This window comes from Mobula birostris, chromosome 1 (assembly GCF_030028105.1).
Source record: "Mobula birostris isolate sMobBir1 chromosome 1, sMobBir1.hap1, whole genome shotgun sequence".
In the NCBI taxonomy this organism is placed as follows: Eukaryota; Metazoa; Chordata; class Chondrichthyes; order Myliobatiformes; family Myliobatidae; genus Mobula; species Mobula birostris.
The window spans coordinates 186,236,902-186,260,469 of NC_092370.1; the positions used below are offsets into that span (position 1 = coordinate 186,236,902).

Genomic DNA, 23,568 nt, shown 5'->3' on the forward strand with positions numbered 1-23,568 from the left:
TATTGATAATTGAAAATACTGCAGCATCTGTAAATTTACTGCTGGAAGCATATGGCCATTTATTTTTGAACACTCAGCAAATTAATCTATTAGAAATGCAGTTTATGAGTGATAGGGCAAAATAACAATTTGCCTTGATACAAAGTGTAATAAACATTGACAGGCAATGTTTTCTTCAAAGTGACTCTTTGAACTTCATTGGAGAAGATATAATGATTTTATTCAATATTTTCCTTTAATATCCTCTGTTATATACATGACAATTGGTTCAGCTCCAAAAGGTGTACTTCTCTTGAGGTCTTGAGTGTGATCGTATTGGGTTTGCTGTCTGCAAAGCCCTAAATTCAAAAGGAGATTTAAAGCCCCACCTGATATCAGCATTTGCAGGTACAGTACCTTCACTATAGGGAAGTTATACTGTGTCAATTGACTCTTCAAAGACAAGCTTACTTCTCTGTGGTGAGGTCTAATGGCCAATACCCACTACTGAGTGGTGGGTACCACTTTCTAACCAGAAGGAGATACTTCCGGCTAACAAAGTAGTTTAAATGGTTTATTTTATTTTTAATGATATACATTTAAATTTAGTCAAGTTCAAAGTTCAAACAAAATTTTTGCTAACAAAGTATATATATGTCAGCATATACAACCCTGAAATTCATTTTCTTGTGAGCATACTCAACAAATCTATAGAATAATAACTATAACATAATCAATGAAAGACCACCCAACTAAGATGTTCACCCAGAGGGCAAAAGATAACAAACTGCGCAAATGCAAATATAAATAAATAGTGATAAATAATGTGAAAGTGAGACAAAGAGTCCTTGAAAGTGAGTTCATGGGTTGTGGGAATATTTCAATGATGGGGGCAAGTTCAGTTGAGTGAAGGTTGAGTATTAGTAACTGTCCTTGAACCTGGTGGTGTACCTTCTCTCGCTCAATGTCAGCAAGACCAAGGATCTGGTTATAGACTCCTGTACCTTCTTCCTGATGGCAGCAGTGAGAAGAGAGCATGACCTGTTTGGTAAGAATCCCCGATGACAGATGTTGACTTGCCATGGCAGCATTTCACATAGATGTGCTCAACATTCTCAAGAGTTCGAAAATTAGTCAAAGATTTAATTGAAATAGGCTATGGAAAAATATTGGTTAAGTTACTGCACGACCTTTACCCAAGATGGTCAGGGCCAAATCCACTATTTTTTTTTATAGGATTTTCCATTCAAGTGCATTGGTGTTTCCATACCAGGCTGTGAAACAGCCAGTCTATATACACTATGAAGTCTACAATCAGTTCCTTGGTCTTGCTGACATTGAGTGAGAGATTGTTATTATGACACCTCTCAGCCAGGTTTTCAATCTCCCTTCTACATGCTGATTCATCACGTCCTTTGATTTGGCCCACAACAGAACATAGTACTTAATATGTATTTAAAAATGTAGTTTTTAATGCACATTTAAAACTCATGGAGGATTTCTGATTTATAAAAGATTTCTAAATTCCAAAAGATTTATAAACTACAAAGGATTTCCAAACACAGGTACAGCTCTTATGAACTAAAAGAACAGACCATTGAGTTGCAGATAAGCAAGTCTTCCATTGTAGAAACTGAAGACTGAGGAATTAATTCTAGTTCTTACTTTCACCTTGTCTTTCTGTTATTCCCTTTGTCATTATTAACAATCCCACACACTTTTTTACATATACACTGTTTTGCTGCTGGAGTTTGACATTATCTGCATCTGATATTTTTCAACTACCTTTGCTGGGACAAAGTAATTCACATAGATAGTCTAAAAGCTTCTGGGGACAGAGTTCCCAGACACCCAAAATTAATGCTGTGAGGGCTGAATCTTGGAGTACACAAATATCCTAACTATTGATTGATCAACTATACTTGTTACCATGCTTGATAGTCTATTTGACAAAATAGTCTGGTCTGCCAGTTTCCTTGGTACAAATAACTTTGTCAGTGTTGTCTGGTTTGATGCAGAACAATTAATATAACCCCTTTGATTAAACATGGGCCTACAAGATCTCACTGTTTACTTATTTACAACAAGAAAGTGTGAAAATAATATTGGTTAAAAGTTTAACCTTGTCAAAAGCAACTCTTTAACACTTTGGAAAGATCATGCTGCTCTGATAGAAAGCTGTGGATAGAAATAAGCCCCTAGGACTCTGGAAAGTGACTGTCGCATGAAGAAAATATTATTTTAAGAATCTGTAACAAAAAGCTATGAAAATAATGGACCTATTTGGATTGTAAACTTATTGTTTTTGTTTAAATTATTATTTTTCTAGTAAGTCTGCACACTTATTGCGATTGTGCTGGACAGGAACTACTGATAGGGATTGCTACCCACAGTCCCTGCATAACCACACTTAACAGTCCAGGATTTGCAGGGTCCATGACAACCATTTGCTTCCTGCTGTCCAGTGACCTGACCTGGATGAGAACTGGGCCTCAAATACAATAGTGCACAAGCCCTGACCCTGAAATATACCCCCCCCCCACACACACACATGCATTTAAACTACACCCTCTTACTGTGTACTCCTCTACCCTTAGATAAAAGACAATGATCATCCATCTTATCTATGTCCCTCATGACTTTATTAATCCTCATCGGATCAATTCTTAGCCTCCTTTCTCATCACCTTCTTTCTATAGTATGGGTGATCAGAACTGCATGCACTATTCTAGGTGCAGTCTTACCAATGCCTTGTGCAGCTGTAACATGATATCCCAATGCTTGCACACATTTTTCTATCCAGTGAATGGAAGTGTGCCTTATGCCTTCTTCACCATCTTATCTACCCATCACAACCACTTGCAGGAAACTATGTACAGGTACCCCAAAGCCTCTCTATTCTACAACACTCCCCAGGACCTTGTCATTCCATGTGTATGTTCCACTCCGGTTTAATTTCTAAAAAATGCATCACCGCACTTATCAGAGTTAGAGCACAGTAGTGTAGCGGTTAGTACAACGTTATAGCAACTCAGGACATTGGAGTTTGGAGCTCAATTCTGGCATCCTCTGTAAGCAAGTTTGTATGTTCCTTCCCATGTGCACAAGGGGTTTTCTCTGGGTGCTCCGATTTCCTCCCACTGTCCAAAGATATACCAGTTAGTATGTGAATTAGTCATTGTAAATTGTTCCTGTGATTAAGCTAGAGTTAAATTGGTAGGTTACTGTGCAGCATAGCTCAGTGGGCTGGAAAGGCTTGTTCCACACTGTATCTCTAAATAAATAAACAGCATCTGCCATTTCTTTGCTCATTTCCTCATTAATCTCGGTCCCTTTGTAACCTTACACAAACATTTTCACTGCCCATTACACTGTCAGTTTTGCTGTCATCTGTAAACTTACCAAAACATACCACCTAGATTCTCGTCCAAATCATTAATATATATATGACAGACAGCAGGAGTTAAAACACTGATACCTGTGGCACACTACTGGTCAGTGGTGTACACACTGAAAGAAAACAACACTCCCCTATCATTCTCTGACCTTTTCCATCAATTTTATATCCATTTGGCTCGCTCACCTTGGATCCAATACAATTTCACTTTCTGGATTAGTTTACCATACAGGAGCTTGTCAAAAATCTTGCTAAAATCTACAGACAATGTCTTTAGCTCATGTCTATGGCCCTCCCTCATCAAACCTCTTGGTCACCTCTTCAAGAAACTCAATAAAATTTGTGAGAAATGATCCCCATCCTCAAAAGCCTTGCTCACTATCCCTAATCAGTGTTTACCTTTCCAAATACAGTAAGACTATGTCTCTCAGAATAATTTCCAGTAACTTTTCCACAATTTAAGTTCACTGGCCTGTAGTTCCTTGTCTTGTCTTTGCAGCTCTTCTTAAGTAGCCACCCTCAGTCTTCTGTTTCTTTCCTTGTTTCACACAATGTTATATAATATACTTGGTCAGGTCCTTGAGATTTATCCACTTTTATCTGCATCAAGGCCACCAACACCTTCTCTTAAACAATATTGATATGTTTCAGAACATCATTGTTCTTTTCCCTGGTTGCTCTCACTTCCATTACCCTCCTCATGAGAACGAAAGGTGAAAATATTCACTTAAGGCTCTACTCATCTCCTGTGGCTTCACGCATAGATAACCACACAACCTTAATGAGACTTAATCTCTCCCCCAATAACCTTTTGCTCTTCATATATGCTTATAGAATGTCTTAAGATTCTCCATTCCCTTACCTGTCAGGCATATCTCATGTCGCCTTTTTGTTTTCCTGATTTCCATCTTCAGTGCACTGGTACATTTTTTTTTTTTTAGCATTTCTTGATCCCAGCTGCCTATACCTCCTGACATATGCCTCTTTCTTTTTCCTGACTAAAGCCTCAAAGGCCCTCAACAACCAGGGTTACCTAATCCTGCCAGCCTTGCCTTCTCCTCTAACAGGAACCTGTTGGCACTGAGTTCTTGTTATGTCAATTTTCAAAGCCTGCCATTTGTCAAACATCCTTTTACCTGCTAACAGAGTCTCCCAATCAACCTTTACAGGTTTCTGTCTAATGTTATTTGGTCTTTTGCCAATTTTGTACTTTAACTTGTGGACTAGATTAGAGAATATAAATAGCTTACTCCTATTGCTATCTTGCAATCAGGTAAGAACTGAAAACTACCCATGGCTATTGTAGAAGTGCAGGACTGCATGATCAGAATAAGATGGATGTGTGCAGGGGATAAAAGTGCTCTGAGAGCTAGAAATAGAGAAATAGTTATTACTAAATGGGATGCAATGAAATGGAAATAATGGGCAGGACCATTGGAACCTCCACCCTGATGAGCTGAAGTTCAAGTGGTAGCACTTCTGATGTGCTGCTGGATACAGCATCAAGGCACCAAGACAGCTTGGGGATGCACCATCAAGATCCATGGCTTGAAGCTTACTTGTTGCTTATGGATTGTTCTACTTTGAGGGACAACCTAGACACAGATATCTCCAGGACATTGAGAGTCACAGTGCTGCAAATGGTTAGTCTTTTGATCTACTAAGTAATTAATAGTGGAGCCACAAGTATGGTGGTTTTCAACCAGTGATCAGTGTTGGGGCCTGCAGAGAAGGATGGCTTTCAAAATTAGGGTAGGTAGGATGGGATATAGTAAAATTAATGAACAGGTAAAGCATTGAGTAGGCAGCCAGCATCAGGGACTTAGAGGGTAGAGGGAAAATCAAAAATGAAGTAAGAGTCTGGGACCATGTTGGATATGGGCTTCCATTGGGAACCTCAGGGATCAGGCAGTCAATTGCTAGATTGGCTGAGTGGGAGCTCAGTGGGGTCGGACTTACTTTTATTGGAGCAAAGCCTTGGTTGACCAGACAGCATCAAACAAGGGTAGCTGCTAGGACAATACATATTGATTTCACCAACAACAAAGGAAGAACAATTGATGCACATCAGACATGCAAACATGACTCATGATAGAAAGTGTCAAATTGAATTCCCAAAGAGATGCATTAAAACCAAGAAATGGCATTTCACTTCATGATGCGTACATTTTTACTTGAATAGCCCCATCCAATCTCATTTCTAGGCTAACATCCTTTCTTATGGTAACTTGGATAAGAAATCATGGAAGTGCTTAAAACTTCTTGGTTAGCTTCCGACTTCTGTATTTTATTGCTTTCAGTAAAACCGATGGGTGTGTGACTTCATATTTTAAATAGTCTTCAAGGGCTTGCGGGGAATTCCTCCCCTTCAAATGGGCAGGATGCCAAACGCGAAAGTAAACAGATAGCCTGCACACCCCCTAACTCTGACTGAGGCCCAAAAATAAAAATATTCCAAACTTTGATGATATTGAATAACTACAGTATCCGCACGAACCGCAACTTGCCCAATTATAACAGTGAATTTGCAATTCCCCTATATATTGATGAAACTATATCCATCGAGTCTTATGTAAAATATAGAGAAGTCACATTACTTAATATCATGCAGTTATGGGCAAATCAAGTGTATTATTTAGACTTTTACAGAAATTTATGCAACATGCTATCCAACAAAGCGGTATTGAGATTGATTGATTCTACTCTCTAACTTTCATGTTTGGAATCTGGATGCGCATCCAGATATTTCTAAATATGTGATAAGGATTTCAGCCTTGATTATACATTTACTGTATAAATGTATACAGTAAGTTTCAGATATTTCATCCCCATAAATAACCTCACTGCAGAAAGAAATAAACCCTTCCTCTGTACCTTCTGATATTTTTCGGGATGTCAGTTGAACTTCTTAGCCTCCTCTGATTTGAGGAAAGTGATGCCAGTCTAGATGATGCTTTCCCATAACGAAATAAATTTGCCCATAAACCTTATCTAAACTTTCTACCGTATCATTGTAATAAAGTGTGCAGTGTATACTAGTGTGTTAGGAAATTCTAGACTGATTTCCCTATTCTTAGTCTATGCTTGAGTCAATTTTTGTATCACCTAGAATTTTCCCCTATATCCTTAAATCATTGATATAGATCATAAAACACGAGCAACACAGTACTAGGCTCTGAAGAATCCCACTTCAGATAGGTCCTGCTGAAGGGTCTCAGCCTGAAATGTTGACTGTACTCTTTTCCTAAATGCTGCCTGGCCTGCTGAGTTAATCCAGTGTTCTGTGTGCGTTGTTCAGACAGCCTTCTTGTTCAATATTGTTTAAAATGCTACTCATTAATTTATCAATGCTCGTTAAAACAAAACTAACACTTAAAAATATTTTTGTTATCTTCTAGGTCTCCTTAAGCTGTATTGAACCTGGCCTGATGGACTTAAATATTTCAGGCGAAGATTCACTGGAATGGGATGAAACAGACATGAGTAACAATTTGATTGGTATCCAAGATGAAACACTTGATCTTGCATGCAAGCAGAATGATGTATCAAAATTTTCACCTGAACCTATGAATAATCTCATTGATGAACTTATGTTGGACCACTATAGCAGTGGGCCTGGAGAATCACTATACAGTCCTGGTGAACCATCTTTTTCCTCTTGTCCATATTCCCAGCAGCACCACAGCTTAAATAATCTACAGCTGCTTGGAAGAGATTCTTCATCATACTTCAATAATGCACCAAATTTCTCCAATGCAAAGCTTTTAACCAATTTACGAAGGAGCACAAGTAAAGATTCTTCTTTCTCCTCTGATGATTCTTTGCCAGACTTACTGGGTGATTTGATTCCAGTAAAAGAGGACAATCCATTAGCACTGAGGAATGAGAGTGAGAGTGGAATAGTTAGTGAAGGTGATGCAGAAACAACTTCTCTGTCAAACCACGATGATCAAGTACAAACTAAGCTATCTAGCAAATCTCTGCACCCCCTAATAGAACTGAAACATAAAGATTGTCCGATTCAATCATGCATTTGTAAAAGGCAAGACTCGTTTGGAAAGAATGAAGTAAAGAATATAGCAGAAACACAAAGAACAAAAAGTGAAACAGAATTGTCAAAAAAAAATCAATCACAGTGTCTGAGTAATGAGGATAATCTACAGCCATTTCATCTGAATAAAATTAGTTCAAAGGATTTTTCAAATGATCTGGAAGCACAATATGATGTGTTCACATTTTATGACTATTCCTACCTACAGGGCCCTGAGCTTGAGTTAAGCATAAGTCACACAACTGAAAGAAAGGAAACTCCTAATGGAAATGTGAGCCCAAAACCAGTTGAAATTATTTGTAAAAACGGACTCTCCTCTCCAGATAGTACACTAGACTTGGCTACGTCAGAAAAATGCCTACCAGCATCATCAAGTGGAGTTAACCTTGAAAATAGTCCTAGTGAAATAGATGACAATGGCGTATCTCCAGATATAAATGAAACAGATCTCACATTTTTGTCTCAGAGGTCATCTGTGGAGTCTCTTTCAATTGCTGGTGACATATTTAGGCACGGAACTAACAATCATAAAAATGGTGATCTCCATCGCAGTACTTCCTTAGACAGCTGGGGTAATCCCTGCAAAATCACAGAGGAGCTATTTAGCCTCCAAGGTTCAGGGGATATTAGTATCAGTAGTGATGCAGTGGGGGAGTTAAGCAAGAGAACACTGGACCTTTTGAAACGTTTAGAAAACATCCAGAATCCAATTAGTCCAAAACTAAAACGTAGTGTTTCTGATATTACACTGCAGAGCAACTCTCTTAAAACGTCATTCATTGGACAGCAATCATTTGATGCCGCATCATCAGCAAATGAAGATTCTGCTGCTTCTCTCACAGAGCTAAGCAGCAGCGATGATCTCTCCTTATGCTCAGAGGACATAATTGTGCATAAAAACAGAATTCTGGATTCCAATGTATCATTCAAAAAGCGTGTTAATCACTCAGTAACTGATGAAGCTGATACCAATATCAGCATGATTGTAAATGTATCCTGTACTTCTGCTTGTACTGATGAAGAAGACGATAGTGATTTACTTTCCAGTTCAACCCTTACACTAACTGAAGAGGAACTGTGCATTAAAGATGATGATGATTCCAGTATTGCTACTGATGATGACATTAATGAAGAAAATAATCGTCTTTTAGATAGAGATTACATGAAGAACGAATTCCACCACTGGATTAAACCAATCTTTTCTGTCCCCCAGAAAGGAAAGAAAAAACTGAATCCAAAATTGAACACAGGAGAAAGAGATCGTTGCAAGGCAGACCCAAATAGTATCAGGTTACCTGCTTTCAAAAATTCTTCCACACTTCATCCATTCTTAAACAGTTCATTATCAAAGCAGCCCGAGTTTAAAGAATGTAAAAGCAATTTGCTCCATCCAAAAGAAAGACATTTCTTGCAGACTGAAACAGAAGCTCGCAGACACTCTAGTCACCAGTTAAAAGATGATGTAGAGAATGGCAATGTGGAAAAATCTTCACTAAAAGATGAAAAAGAACTAAGTAGAATGTTTGACGGCAAAAAACATAATTCCTTTGAAAAGGGGAAAAATACTAGCAAAACCCATACAACAGAATGTTTGAAATCTGAATTATTTAATAAACCATTTGAACAAAAAACAGAATCACAACAGATTTCTGTTCCCCAGATCATGACACAACCCGAAAAGAAGGATAAAAAGCTTATATATTTTGAAGACAATGGAATATCACCTACTTTTAACATTGATGGGGAGCCTACTTACAAGAAAAGTCTTGAAACATTTCCTGATGTTGAAGTATTGGATGGGGATAAATCTGCCATTGGTGAATATGAGGGAAAACAACGACATCAAGATTCTCATGCAGAATTGATGTTTAACTGCCATGGTGATAAAGATACTGCCAAAAAAGATTCAGCTGTATCTTCATCTCATCATATTTCAGGAAACAGAGAGTTGGAGGAAGTTAACATTGATTGTGCAAAAGATATTTCAAACTGTACGTGCCACTCTAATATTCCTCATAGTGATGGGGAAGAAGATAGTTCAGTTCATAATTTTGTGAAGGAAATAATTGATATGGCATCTTCTGCCCTGAAGAATATATCTCAGCAGGACTCTGAAATGGTGAGTCCAACATCAGTGGCCCAGATCAAGGAAAAAGTATTGAAACACTCTCACCGAGCTTTGCAGCTTCGAAAAGGAGACTTTTACTCCTATTTGTCCATATCATCACATGACAGTGACTGTGGTGAAGTAAACACTTGCATAGATGAGAAAAGCAGTACACCATTACTGTTAGATTTAAGTGAAGAGGCTAGATTGGAAAACAATGGTGAAGATGAGAACTTTCTACATGAAGAACAATCCGATAAATCCTTCCTATTTGATCCTGCATTACAAAAGGACCCTATTCCGGATGAATTACCATTGTTAAATGATGAACTAGACATTGTGGTATCAAACACTATTAATGGGGCACCATTTGACCAAAACACATGTGATAGAAATCTGAGTGAAACAAAGAAAGTTATTAAGGATCAAGATACATGCTTTGTTCCCATTAATCAAACAAGTAACCCACCAGAAGATAACAAATCATTGGAATGTGATGTTCAAAATCCTTACCTTAATTCTTTGCTTCCTACAGCACAAAGAAACAGAACAAAATATTCATCAGAAAATGAGCCCTTCTCTGTTATGTCAAATGCTGAAATGGTTGAGGCCAGTAAACTTCTATTGAACAGAGAAAATTATGAAAATATTTCTGGAAATTGGTCCCATGGTATGAAAATTAATCCAGTGGTGGAGGTACAATCAAATGACATTAATTTTGAGAAACCAAAAGACACTTTGTCTCCTAGCACTAAAACAAATGTTCCACAAAATGGTCATGCTATTAAGGAAGATAACCAAGGTGCAGATTGCAAAGTCAAAGAAATCCTTTACAGGAAAGAAAATTATTGTGATGGAATGTTTAATTTGTCTCAAAAAGAGGTAGGTTATTTGCTACATTAATACTGTATAATTTTACTGTATCTCAATCTACTATATAATGACTGAAACTATATTCTATTTGAAGATAGATTAAAAAAATCCATTTTATTTATTCCCAAGCCATTTGCAAAATTTCATGAATATCTGGTTTTGAAATCAGCACATCCTGAAAGTGTGCAATTTTAGTGGAGACAGAATTAAACATAACCATCTAAAGCAGATCTTTATTTATGAGTTTTCAATTCATTTCAAATAACTGACAAGTCACTTGAATTAATGTTGGAAATTTCACTTATCTGTCTTTTTGGTGATTAATATGTCTGACCTCTGGCTGAATGACCCAGGACAAAGAGAACAATTTTCCCTTTCGCCATCTGGCACAGAAGAATTGTTAGTGGATGTTAAAATCATTTGCAAGAAGCAATGCATGTTTGTTTATAATCTGCATTAAACTACAACAGTACAGGAACTACATACCCAACATGTTAATTGGCTCAGTTAACTTATTGTATGTATATCAGGACGTTTTAACAATATTTTTAGAAAGAGAGGTAGGGAGATCCACGTAGTCTCCTTTTGCCTAGTTTAACCAGGCAGTGAAGAGGAAGCAATCAAAATGTGTGAAATTATTCAGTGGGGACAGAAGGAGCCAGAATTCCCTATAAATGTCATAAGTATAATGTATGGCAATGCCACCAATATTATCCTCTTCTTACTTCCAAAGTAAATCATTTGACTGAATCTGTCTTGACACACATGCTTCTAGGAAGGTTGATCTCCAGAGCAGTAAATTGTAGCAGGATGCAAGCCTGAAAGATACAGTTTATTGAGAAAATGGAGATGTAGAATGGCTATCATATGTATCTCTTGGTAATAAGCCAGCACTACACTTACTCCCCACCTTCACTCACAGTAATAGAGAGGAAAAGATCAGTTCATCTCATCAAGCCCGCCATCCATTTATGATACCTATGCACATTGGAAGTATTTTAGGGAGCAGCCTCTGCACCTGTCCTCTAAGACCTAATTGTTATCCAGATTACGTCACTGTTGTCCAGGGTGCAAAAGACTGAATTATTGTTTTTTTCTAGAAGGATGTCCAATAATTTGAATTATCAAGCTTGGAGATACATCATAATCCTATCTAAAGGTGCTTAAGAATTGTTCTTAATTGCAAACTGTACTTTCCCAACACATCTATGAAAGCTCTAATTTGTTACTATTTATAGAAAAATGTTTAGTCTATTTTATTACTAATATAATCTGAGTTTTCATCCTAATTCTTCCATGTGAGCATCAGCGTTCTTTTCTAAATCATCTTTTTGTAAATGCCCTTGTTTCACTGAAACACACAGAAAACATTTGTACAATGATCTGTTGAAAGTGGATGTCAAAACTAAGTTAGCTCCAGATGTGACTTTATATTGAAAACAGCTAATAATGTGGATCGTCACCAGAAATCTTCAAGTATGCTTTTACCTATGTTAAGATGATCTTGAAAATCTGTTTTGATAACCAAATGTTTAGGTGCTTTTAAGCCAAAGAAAATACTTGCAACTGAATGGAGCTTAAAAACTGCATGCAGGTATCAATAATTATGCATCAACATGATTGATATTAAATCTATGTAGAATATCATCCCCCTCCTAAACCATCTCTAAGTTTCTTAATTATTTCATTTTTACAATAACTTCAATTAATTCCTGGTGTTTTGCGTTTTATGCAAAACTTTATCTTGTTCCTTCTACTAGTAATATCGATACCCAAATACCAAATGGGGAAGTATTTTGCTGAGGTATTTCGTGCACCTGTATAATATTAATACTGCACATATTTTTGAATTTCTATGCATTAACTCTGAGTACTATTTATTTATTTATCTGAATTAAATTCTCCAGCTGCAAACTTCATCATAGTCAACAAGGAATTTAAATTCAGTTCAGATTTTTGGATCATTGGAGTCTCTTCTGGGGAAGGTGGAATGTGTACAGATGGGACAGTTTGCACCTCAGATGGAGGGAAACCAATGTCCTTGTGGAAGGTTTGTTAGTACTGCTTCAGAGTTGTTAAGCTAGAGTTGCAGGGGGATGGGAATCAGAGTGCCAGAACAATGATGTAATAATTGTGGGGAAAGATGTTCAGTCTACAAACAAATACAGGAACCAAAGGATTGAGCATGGTGGGACGATTGTTCTGAGTAGTGTCTATTTCAATGCAAGGAGTATTGTAGGAAGGCAGGTGAGCTTAGAGCATGGATCAGCAAGAAGAATTATGATATTGTAGTCGTTAGTGAGATTTAGTTGCAGAAGGGCAGGACTGGCAGCTCAGTGTTCCAGGTTCCATTGTTTTAGACATGATACAGGGGAGCATTTAAAGAGGGAGAGGTGGCATTACTAGTTGGGGAAAATGGCATGGCAGTGCTAAGGCAGGACAGATTGGAGGGCTTGTCTACTGAGGCAATATAGGTGGAACTGAGAAATAAGAAATGCATGATAGAAAGGTTAATAGGATTATATTATGGGCCACCGAATAGTCAGCAGGATTTAGAGGAGCACATTTGCAGAAAGATAAAGGTAAATAAGGTTGTGATAGTACTTGATTTTAACTCTCCGCATGTTGACTGGCATTTCTATACTGTAAAAGGGCCAGATGGGACAAAGTTGGACAAATGTGTTTAGAAAAGTTTCCTTAATCAATATATAGAAGTTCCAACTGGTGAGAGTGTGATCCTGGATCTCCTATTAGGGCAGGAGACAGGGCAGGTGACAGATGTGTGTGTAGGTGCTACACTTAGGACCTAGTGATCATAATTCCATTAGTTTCAAGATAATTATGGAGAAGGATAGGACTGATCCTTGGATTGAGATTCTAAATTGGAGAAAGGCCAATTTTGATGTCATCAGAAAGGATCAGCGAGTGTGGACTGTAAAAGTTTGTTTTCTAACAAATGGTTGCCTGGTAAATGGGAGGCCTTCAAAAGTAAAATATTAAGAGTACAGACTTTATGTCTTCCTGTCAGAATAAAGGGCAAGGCTAACAGCTACAGGGAAACTTCGTTTTCAAGCAATTGGGGTTCTGGCTGAAAAAAAAGGTCCATGACAGGTATAGGCCGGAACGATCAAATGACTTACCTGAGAAGTATAAGAAATACAAGAGAACACTTAAGAGAGACATCAGGAGGGCTAAAAGTCATGAGTTGGCTCTGGAAAACAAACTGAAGGAGCATCCCAAGAATTCTATAGATACATTAAGAGCAAAAGGATAGCAAGAAACAAAATTGGTCCACTTGAAGGTCAGTGTGGTCATCTATGCATGGAGCTGAAAGAGATGGGGGAGATCTTAAATGGATTTTTTGCATCCAAATTTACTTGGAAAACAGACACAGAGTCTATAGAACTGAGGCAAAAACGTATGAGGTCATTGAACATATACAGATTAGAGAAGAGGAGGTGCTTGCTGCTTTAAGATAAATTAGCATGACTATGTCCCTACAGCCTGACAAAGTGTTCTCTCAGATCTTGCAGGAGGCCAGTTCAGAAATTGCAGGTGCATTGGCAGAGGTATTTAATATGTCTTTAGCCACAGATGAATTGCTGAAGGATTGGAGGATAGCTAATGTTGTTCTCTTGTTCAAGAAATGCTCTAAAAATAAGATAGACAACTATAGGCCAGTGACAGTGTGTTTGACATCAATAGTGGGTAAATTATTGGAAGATATTCTGAGGGATGTTATAAGTATTTGGATAGGCTGGGCCTGATTAGGGATAGTCAAAATGGCCTTGTGCTTAGTAGGTTGTGTCTAATCAAACTGACAGGAAATAGATGTTGTCTACATGGAATTTAGCAATGCCTTTGACAAGGTCCTCCACAGGAGGCTGGTCAAAAAGGTTCAGTCACTTGGCTTTCAGGATGAGGTAGTAAATTGGATTCAACATTAGCTTCACAGAAACAAATCAGCAAATTTGCAGATTGGAGCTGTCGTGGACAGTGAGGAAGGCTGTCAAAGCTTGCAGTGTGATCTAGACTAGATGGAAAAATGAGCTGAAAATAGCAGATGGAATTGAATGCAGACAAGTGTGGGGTGCTGCACTTGGGAAGATAAACAAGAGTAGGACTTATACAGTGAGTGGTAGGGCACTGAGAAGTGAAGTAGAACAGAGGGATATGGGAATTTAGTTCCTTGAAAGTGGCCTCACGAGTACATAGAGTCATAAAGAGAGTTTTTGGCACATTGGGCTTCATAAATCAAAGTATTGAATACAGGAGTTGGGATGTTATTTGGAAGATGTACAAGCCACTGATGAGAACAAATATGGAGCATTGTGTGCAGTTCTGGTCACCTACCTATTGGAAGGATACCAATAAAATTGAAAGAGTATAAAGAAAATTTACAAGGATGTAACTGAAAGTTGAGAACCTAAGTTACAGGGAAAGGTGGAATAAATGAGGACTTTATTTCTTGGAGTTTAGGAGAATAAGGGGGGATTTAATAGAAGTAAAGGTTTAATTTTCTTAATGGAGGAAAGTAGAGGGGGGATATCAGAGGTACTTTTTTTTACACTCAGAGTGGTAGGTGTATGGAACACTCTGCTAGGGCTGGTGATAGTGGCAGATACAATAGGGACATTAAAGAAACTCTTAGATAGATACACGGATGAGATAAAAATGGAGGGCTATGTAGGAGGAAAGGATTAAATTGAGCTTAGAGTTGGTTAGAAGGTCCACAAAATGTCAAGGGCCAAAGGTACTGTACTGTGCTATAATGATCTATGTTCTTTGTTCAAGAGTATGGCAGTAAATTCTGGAATTGTGAGCAATAATCATAACCTGTAAAGTTATTACAAAAGGCAAAAAAACCTAAATGCCAGATCCCTTTTCTTCACAGTGCTGATCTCTGCTTCCTTTAAAAGTTCAGTTTGTTATCAGAGAGCATACATGTCACTAAAGACAACCCCGAAATTCTTCTTCTGTAGGCATACTTAGCAAATCGGCATACTTAGCAAATTTATAGAACAGTAACTGTAAACAGGATCAATGAACAACAAACAGAGCAAATGGAAATATAAATAAATAGCAATAAATAACGAGCATGAAATAACAAGGTAAAGAGTCCTTAAAATGAGACCATCAGTTGTGGGAACAGCAGAAGTAGAATGAGTGTAGTTATCCATTTTACTTCAAGAGCCGAGTGGTTGAGGGGTAGTAACTGTTCTCGAACTTGGTGCAGCGAGTCCTGAGGCATTTGTACCTTCTGTCAGATGGCAGCAGTGAGAGATAAAAAGCATGGCCTGGGAGGTGAGGATCTTTGATGATAGATGCTGCTTTTCTACGACAACGTTTCATGTGAATGTGCTCAATGGTTGGGAGGGCTTTAAGTTTGTTGTACTGGGCTGAATCCATTACCTTTTGAAGGATTTTCTGCTCAAAGGCATTGGTGTTTCTGTACCAGGCCATAATGCAGCCAGTCAGCACACTTTCCACCACACTTCTATAGAAGTTTGCCAAGGTTTTTGATGACATGCGGAATCTCCGCAGACTCCTGAGGAAGTAGAAGCTCTGTTGTGCTTTCTTTGCAACTACATTTACATGATGGGTTCAGGATAGATTCTCTGACTTAGTGACACCCAGGAATTTGAAGTTATTGACCCTCTCTGGCTCTGATCCTTTGATGATTACTGGCTCATGGACCTCTGCTTTCCCTCTCCTGAGGTCTACAATCAATTCCTTATTCTTACTGACATTGAGTGAGAGTTTGTTGTTATTACAGCACTCAGCCAAATTTTCAATCTCCCTCCTGTATGCTGATTCATCACCACCTTTGATACAGCCCACAACAGTGGTGTCATCAGCAAACTTGTATATGCTGTTGGAGGTGTACTTAGCACTCAGTCATAGGTGTGAAGCAAGTAGAGCAGAGGGCTGACCACACATCCCTGAGGTGCTCCTGTGCTGATGGAGATTGTGGAGGAGACGTTTTTTGCCAATCCAAACTGACTGGGGTCTGCAAGTGAGGAAATCCAGGATCCAATTGCACAAGGGAGTATTGAGGCCCAGATCTTGGAGTTTACTGATTAGTTTTGAGAGGATGATGGTATTAAAAACTATAAATATGTTAGTGCTTGTTGGAAGGATAAATCTTTGGGATGTCCAATTGTATCTGGTGGTGTTTTGCAAGTAATTTCATGGAGATGGATCTAAATTAACACATTTGAAATGATAATCAGACATTGTTAATATAATTGGGAAAATGTGCCTGAAACTCAGTATTTTACCAGTGGGTTTGTTTTAATGAGCTGTCTCATTTAATAAAAAACAAGTAATATCCTATACAAAATTGAAATTTGCAGCAGTTAGCAGTGTATTACTGTTTTTCCCTCAGCTGATCAGTTCTTTCAATACTGATAAGGAACATGTAACAGTAAAACTCCACATTTGCTCACAAAGAATGTTCATGACCAGTCTAGTTGTAATCTCAATGCAATTTTTTAAATGAGTAAATATAAGGTATTTTCACATAGTGAAAATAATTAAACTTGATAATTATATGTTGATATTCACAGTACTGTCTATGACATCTGAAATTTCAAGAAGTTAGGCAAAGACTACATTAAATGCAGAGATTTATTATGATGGTCTTAATGTGACATGGCTTAATCATATGCTACATTTTATACTTAATTTGATGGAAATGGAAGTTGAACAAAAACTGCTAATAACTGAAGTGTTTTTTTTTATTTACAGATCTCTAATTCACAAAAACATGTAAAACAGAATCTCAGGAAAGAGCAAAACTATAAAACCATTGAAACCAAACCTGCAGCTTATGTATCCCACCACAGTGAACTTCTAAGTGACTCTCATGCTGCCAAATCTGTACCCAAGGTATAGGATGTGAGTCAATTAAATATACTTTACTTTGCAAATATTTGTCTGATTAAAATCCATTAAACTAGCCCTTAGACAGCAAATCTTTCTCTGTACAGAAGACTAAATAGCATTTCAGTACTTTTGCAAAGCCTGGATCTAAAAGATTCAAGATATTTTGAGATTGTTGGATTGTGATCTACCCTCAGTCAGTTTAGATCTTTTTGCAAAATAGAAAGATTACTCTGCTTGTACAAAATGTCCATTGCTCCTGTTTCCTGACAGGCTTGCTTCCTCCGCAGCTGCCCTTAGTGCATTTCAGTTTGAAGGTTTCTGGGGCTGCAACATAAAACTCATCAGTCACTTGCCTTTTATCCCATAAACTGGCATGAACTATCAGCAATTACTTATGTCTGCTGCATAATAACCAGTTTTTTTCATTTCAATTGTCTGAAAAGGTACTAATAATCAACAGAAAACAAAATACTTCAATAGTTCTGCCCAGGAATTGTTTGAGATCAAACTGAGTATCCTTTATAATACTGTACCTTTGACTTGAGATTTATTAGTTCAAACTCCATTTATCAGTAAGTGCCTTTGGAAAAATTATTTTGAAAAGATAGAGCTAATGTACTGAAGTAAATACTATTGCTTTTGACTTCCCGTATCACTCGTTACTTTCTGAATTCACTGCTTACTGCTCTTCTCTTTCTTTTACCTGTCATATTTCTGTATAAATGTAGAGGTCAATAGCAACAAAGCAAGATCAAAAGAAAAGGTAACTAGCTAGACTGAGTTATTTCTGCCTAATTTAGAAAGTGAATAAATGCATGTCTGGAGTGCCTCCTAAAAGCTGTACAAGGGATGTGCATTACGTTAATCTCTTCAACTGTATTCTGAGAGTCATTTCCTCATAATCCTCATCACAAGCACCTGCTCTTTGCTGCATGGTTTAACTATCCCAGACTGAGTCTTCACTGTGAAAATCGAACCCCACGGCTGGCCAGATGTTATTGCTTTCATGCTATTAGATATCGGAAAAACCTGAAGTTTAAAACATGTATAACAGAATAAATGTAGAATGAATTAGGTTTAAGGATATCTAGAGTGAATATTTTTGGCTGTAGCATTTCACCTCTTTGCATTATGGATAGCCATGACTTCAGGTTTTTATATTCATGTGAAGCCCAACAATTGCTGCTTTATGTATCCATTATCACAGGGCTTTGCTTCAATCAATGTTGTTTGCATATTGACATATGTACCTGAGGGTGTTGTCTGCATATTTGAGATCACAGCTGAGGATGAAGCAAGGAAAGAAAGGTCACTCATGATAGTTTACCTCCTCTAGTGAAGATATTATTAAAAATTTATAAAGGCTTAACAATGATTTAATGCCATTGTAATTTAATTTACTGTACAACTGTTATAGTAATTAGATTTTTGGTGGCTGACAGAAATATTTTGTACTTGAAAACATTTTTATTTGATGTCAATGTTCACGAACAGCTCAGTAGTCTGTCCAATTAAAATTCCAATTCTAATTAAGAATCTTGTGTTTTTATTAAGGAGCTATAACTTTGCCTATTTAGAATGTTGACCAAAGGAAGCATTTCTATTGTTTTGCTGCTGACTAAACATTTATTTGCCTCTTTTTTCCCCTCCAGAAATCTGGCCATATCTTTGCTCCATTTTTGCCCAACTATTCTCAAGGTAACATCTAATCTAACTGAACCATCCTCTTCCTCACTGATCTTGAAGACAAGCTCCTTTCAAATGCGAGTTTTCATGCAGGTGTGGTAATCTGGTTGCTTTTGCTGATCTTTTGTACGGCAGTTGCTGTTACTCCCTTGTTGGTAATACCAACAGATTGCAGCAACATCCATCATTATTCTTCTTCATGGATTCTTGTCCTAAGCTACCTCCAAGGACCTCCTCCATTCTGATATACAGCTTATAAATGTCCTCATTCTCTTGGTGTAGGTACTTTTTGATATTAAATGGGAAACCACAGCATTTGGAAAGGTATGGGGATTTATAATTTTGTGTCAATTCATGTCATGCCATGACACCAATTAACATATAGGAGTAATGTTTGGATTTTAGGGGAGAACCTGTAGGGAACAAACACCTTCACAGAAAGTGGGCCTCATTATGTTAAATGTGCTAATTCCAAGAGGAGCCATGAATATTATTTGAACTTAATAGATGGCAGGTAGCATAATATTTATAACAGGAATTAGTTTGAACTTTATGTTGAATCTCAACTATCACACCTTGATTTATTTTTATGTAATTAATATAATGTATAGAATACATAGATCCAATCTATGCAACCCTGGAACTTATAAAACAATGTTACTGTGCTGTACATTGCAATTATATGTATTTCATTTCAATACACAGTCAGTTTTATTATTTCTGCTTCTTAAGAAGGGGAAGAGAAGAAATGTTTTAACAATGTGTGCCTTGCTGTATTTCAGATACCTTTTGTTAAGAAGCGGCTTTTCCCAGTTAAAAAGCTGGCTTAAAGAGATGTGATAGCAAGGTTATGCTGTGTGTACAATTTCTGTACATATGTACAAGAAAATGCTAACGTTCATGTACAATGATATACAATGCTTTCTTGTATTGTGTTAATGCGTCCAGTGATGTGGAAAATATTAAGCCTTAAGCTGATAGATTGCATGGGTTAAAGTTAAATTAATGTTGGCAAATAAAAATTAATTTATCAGACAACAAAATGGACTGAGTTATTGGTTTTCAGAGACAAATTTCCTGCATAGTTTAAAATATTACATTGCAGTTTATAGCAACAATCTTGCGCAGGAACATAAAAATCATGAAACAACTAAGATTGATATGACATTACCTGCCAAATTCTCATAAAGCTGTAAAGCCATTTTATACAACAATGATGTGACATCTCCAATGTTCTTGGGCTTTACATTTCACTAAGGATCAGTGTTAACATTGGAATTAGAGCAAGAAGTTTTAATTCACTCAGTTGAGTGGGTATGGCATGGGTGAACTTAAATTTACTACCAAAAGTTTTATCATGTCATTCTCGACTAGGTCCTTTTTAGCTGGAGAAGATCTCTCTGGTTAACTCAGAAGGACCCACAGGATCAAGCCACCCACCTTCTGAGAAAGAATCTGGAGTTCCTCAGATCCCACAGAACCAGATACAAAGGTGTACTCAGCTATCAGGTTACCCATACCTGGCAATATTAATTGGTGAAAGTTGCCTATCCGTCACTCTTGAATATTTAATCTGGATGACTGAACAGATAAAGATAAACTGATTATGATTAACTATTTAATTTTAGTTAGGGTTTGGTTTTCTGTGGAAATTAGCATTTGATTTAAGATTCATGCAATATTTTGAAATTAAAGTAGTGAATTTTTAATTCAATTGAAAATTAATTTCATAACCTGGAACTGCAATATTGAACCAACAAGTTCCCTTTGCAAAATGCTTTGCAGAAGTATTTTACACTCCACCCATAGAATGTACTGAGAAAGCAAAAATAAAATGTCAATTGGCATTGTACATTTCAGAAATAGCCTATATAACATGCTCAAGAAGTTAAATACTAACTTGTGAAAAAAGCTCTGAAAATATCATTTGAAAAAATAGTTGGTGCCTGGGAATATTTAAAACAAAAGCTTTTGCAAACAATCTTAAAGCTCTAAGCTATCGTTATAGCAAAGAAATGTGGAAAAAATAAAGGATTTAATTTATACAATACAGTACTGTAAGAAAGGGCAGACTATATGGGTTGGGTTTTCAACTTCATATGATCTTTCTCCTACCTTACGTAATGTATCCCATTAACAAATCTTTCTATTCCTTTCACCTGCACACATATATCAAGTTCCTCTGTGTACATTCATCTGTTTACCTGTCATTAGGAATTTCCAGGATAGAATCATTAATGATGAATTTTATGTATCATGTTTTTTTCAAAACTTCAGTCAAAAAAGATGAAAAGCATCTTTAAAAAGAGCATAGATGTCCAGACAGCATAAATTCAAACAAAATAATATGTAACAGCAGAAAGAAATGTCCATAAGGTCTGGCAGATTCGAAATTGACTTAATAACCAACAAGTAATGTTTAATATGGATGTGCAAAATAAAACATATGACAATTAAAATAAATTGATCGCAAAGGGGTATACCTACAGAGAGGAAAAGAAAAACTACATATCAAAGAGTTTGAAGTTGAAAATCAGTCTAAAATTGTTTGGACAGCACGAAAGGACTTTAAAATGGGCAAAAAATTATTATTTTTCAGCATAAAAGGTGTTTTTACAACTTACGAAGTGTATCATACATCAATCTAATGGTATAACGCATCTTTTGCATGATATTGATTGGCAGATTCTTTAGATCTGAATCGTGTAGAAAATTATACTCGCTATCAATTTAAGCTTATAGTGGAGCTTAATTCAAAAAGGTAGCATTCATATCTTCCTAGTATTTGTAATGATAGTGCCAATAGTTGATATCTGCATTATCATCACAATTAAACTCTTGATAGAATAACTTCTTCACTACTTATTCCTCATACAGCATTCTTGGTGTTTATTCAGCATCAATGAATGAATCAGTCAGTCAATAATTCAAATCCATTGATTGATACATAAATTAATTGAACTTTTGAATTCTTAAACAACAGAATGTTTAAGTTATAGCACATAATATTGGGTAAATTAAGGAATGGTGTTTTTCTGCTTAAGACAATTTGGTTGTTGCAACACTGTTAGTCAATAGGTATTTAGAGACTATTCTTTTTTTCGGAAATGATGTTGAAAATGAAAACTCCACACAGTTACCACATAATGTATTTTAAATTATCCAGCTTATTTTCTAATACGCCCATAAATATAAATATGAATAGTAAAATTTATGAGTTAAAAGTAATCATGTTTATGTAAAAAATTGAACACATGATTTATGGATTCTATTGGTAAATTAAATATCTAAGCAACAAAATTGCCTTCTCAAATGATGATATGTTACACCAATCATTCATGAATCAAATTAATAGCAGATAATTGACAAACAGATTTCTGATCAGTTTTGCCTTCACTTCTAAACCACTAAGGTACTGATTCTCTAAAATTGAATTTAATCCATTTTCTATATCATTCCATCATTTTGGTGCAACAAATTACACTTTAAAGTGATCATTGAAAATTGATTATTTAATTTTTGTATAAAAGTACAGAATGGAATAGAAAGTTCAAAGCATTTTCATTTTTCTCCAATCATTGTTTTCAATAAGATTATAAACAATGTAATTATACCAGTCAGATTTGTATCAAAATAATTCTATAAAACATGACACAAAAATAAATTATACTCTATTAATATCCAGTGTATGTTTCTAAATAATAGTATTTATTTGAAAGTAATTATACCAAATCACCAAATCAAGTGATTTCAGTTTGGTTTCTAAGATTTGAAAACTGCATGGGACTTTCAAGATTTTTTCATTTTGTTTAAACTGACGTGACTATTACATGTTGATAGTCACTTCATTGCCAACAATAATGGTTTCCAAATTTAGAACAAAAATAATTTATTTGCTACAGTGTGAAAATTACCATTTTGTAATTGACTTCAAAAGTATAACTGGCTTCAGCAAAGTGTAAAGAAAGTGATATAATTGCAAATGGAATCACAATAATATTTTAGATTAGTTAAATTGATGCCCAAATTTGACTTTCTTGAGGAGGTACCTAACTAATGAATAAGAGAAATCCAATGATCCACTGCCAAACAATAATTCCAAACAATAAGTGCTTCTGGCATAATTTATCTGTGTTGGGGTTGGGGGTGGGGAATGGGGGATATCAACAATCAAAAATTTAACAAAATATTGCCAAATTAACACAAAAGTGTTTTTGGACCATTTGTTAAGGAATTATATTAGTAATTGATAACTTGTCTATCTTTGGTACCAGTTTGGTCCTACAATGTACTATACACTAATAAGGAACGACAAACAATTTGTTGGAAGAACTCATTATCAAAGTTCAATGTAAATTTAATATCTAAGTATGTATATAATATGCAACCTTGAGGGTACTTGGAGGCATATGATAGTATACGCCAAAGTCTGCATGGTTTCCTTAAGGCGAAATCTTGCTTGACATATTTCTTTGAATTCTTTGATGAAATTACAGGCAGGATTGACAAGAGAGAGTGGATGGTGCTTACCTGAATTTTCGGAGGCCTTTGACAAGGTGGTTAATTAGATTAGAGTCCATGGTATTA

General features: G+C 36.4%; 1 protein-coding gene across 5 annotated transcripts in view; it reads left to right on the forward strand.

Moving 5' to 3' along the window:
• The window catches only part of akap6 (A kinase (PRKA) anchor protein 6), a 349,373-nt gene extending 329,359 nt beyond the window's left edge, over window positions 1–20,014 (forward strand). For 4 of the 5 annotated variants that reach the window (XM_072267339.1, XM_072267358.1, XM_072267377.1 and 1 more), the window contains 3 exons: window positions 6,775–10,416; window positions 17,158–17,298; window positions 18,948–20,014. In XM_072267339.1, coding sequence (XP_072123440.1) covers window positions 6,775–10,416; window positions 17,158–17,298; window positions 18,948–19,004 — 3,840 coding nt within the window. In that variant the 3' untranslated portion in view covers window positions 19,005–20,014. Of the gene's footprint in view, window positions 1–6,774; window positions 10,417–17,157; window positions 17,308–18,947 lie in introns of all 5 variants that reach the window. The other variant, XM_072267349.1, reaches the window with a different exon arrangement.
• Window positions 20,015–23,568: the final 3,554 nt, after the last annotated feature.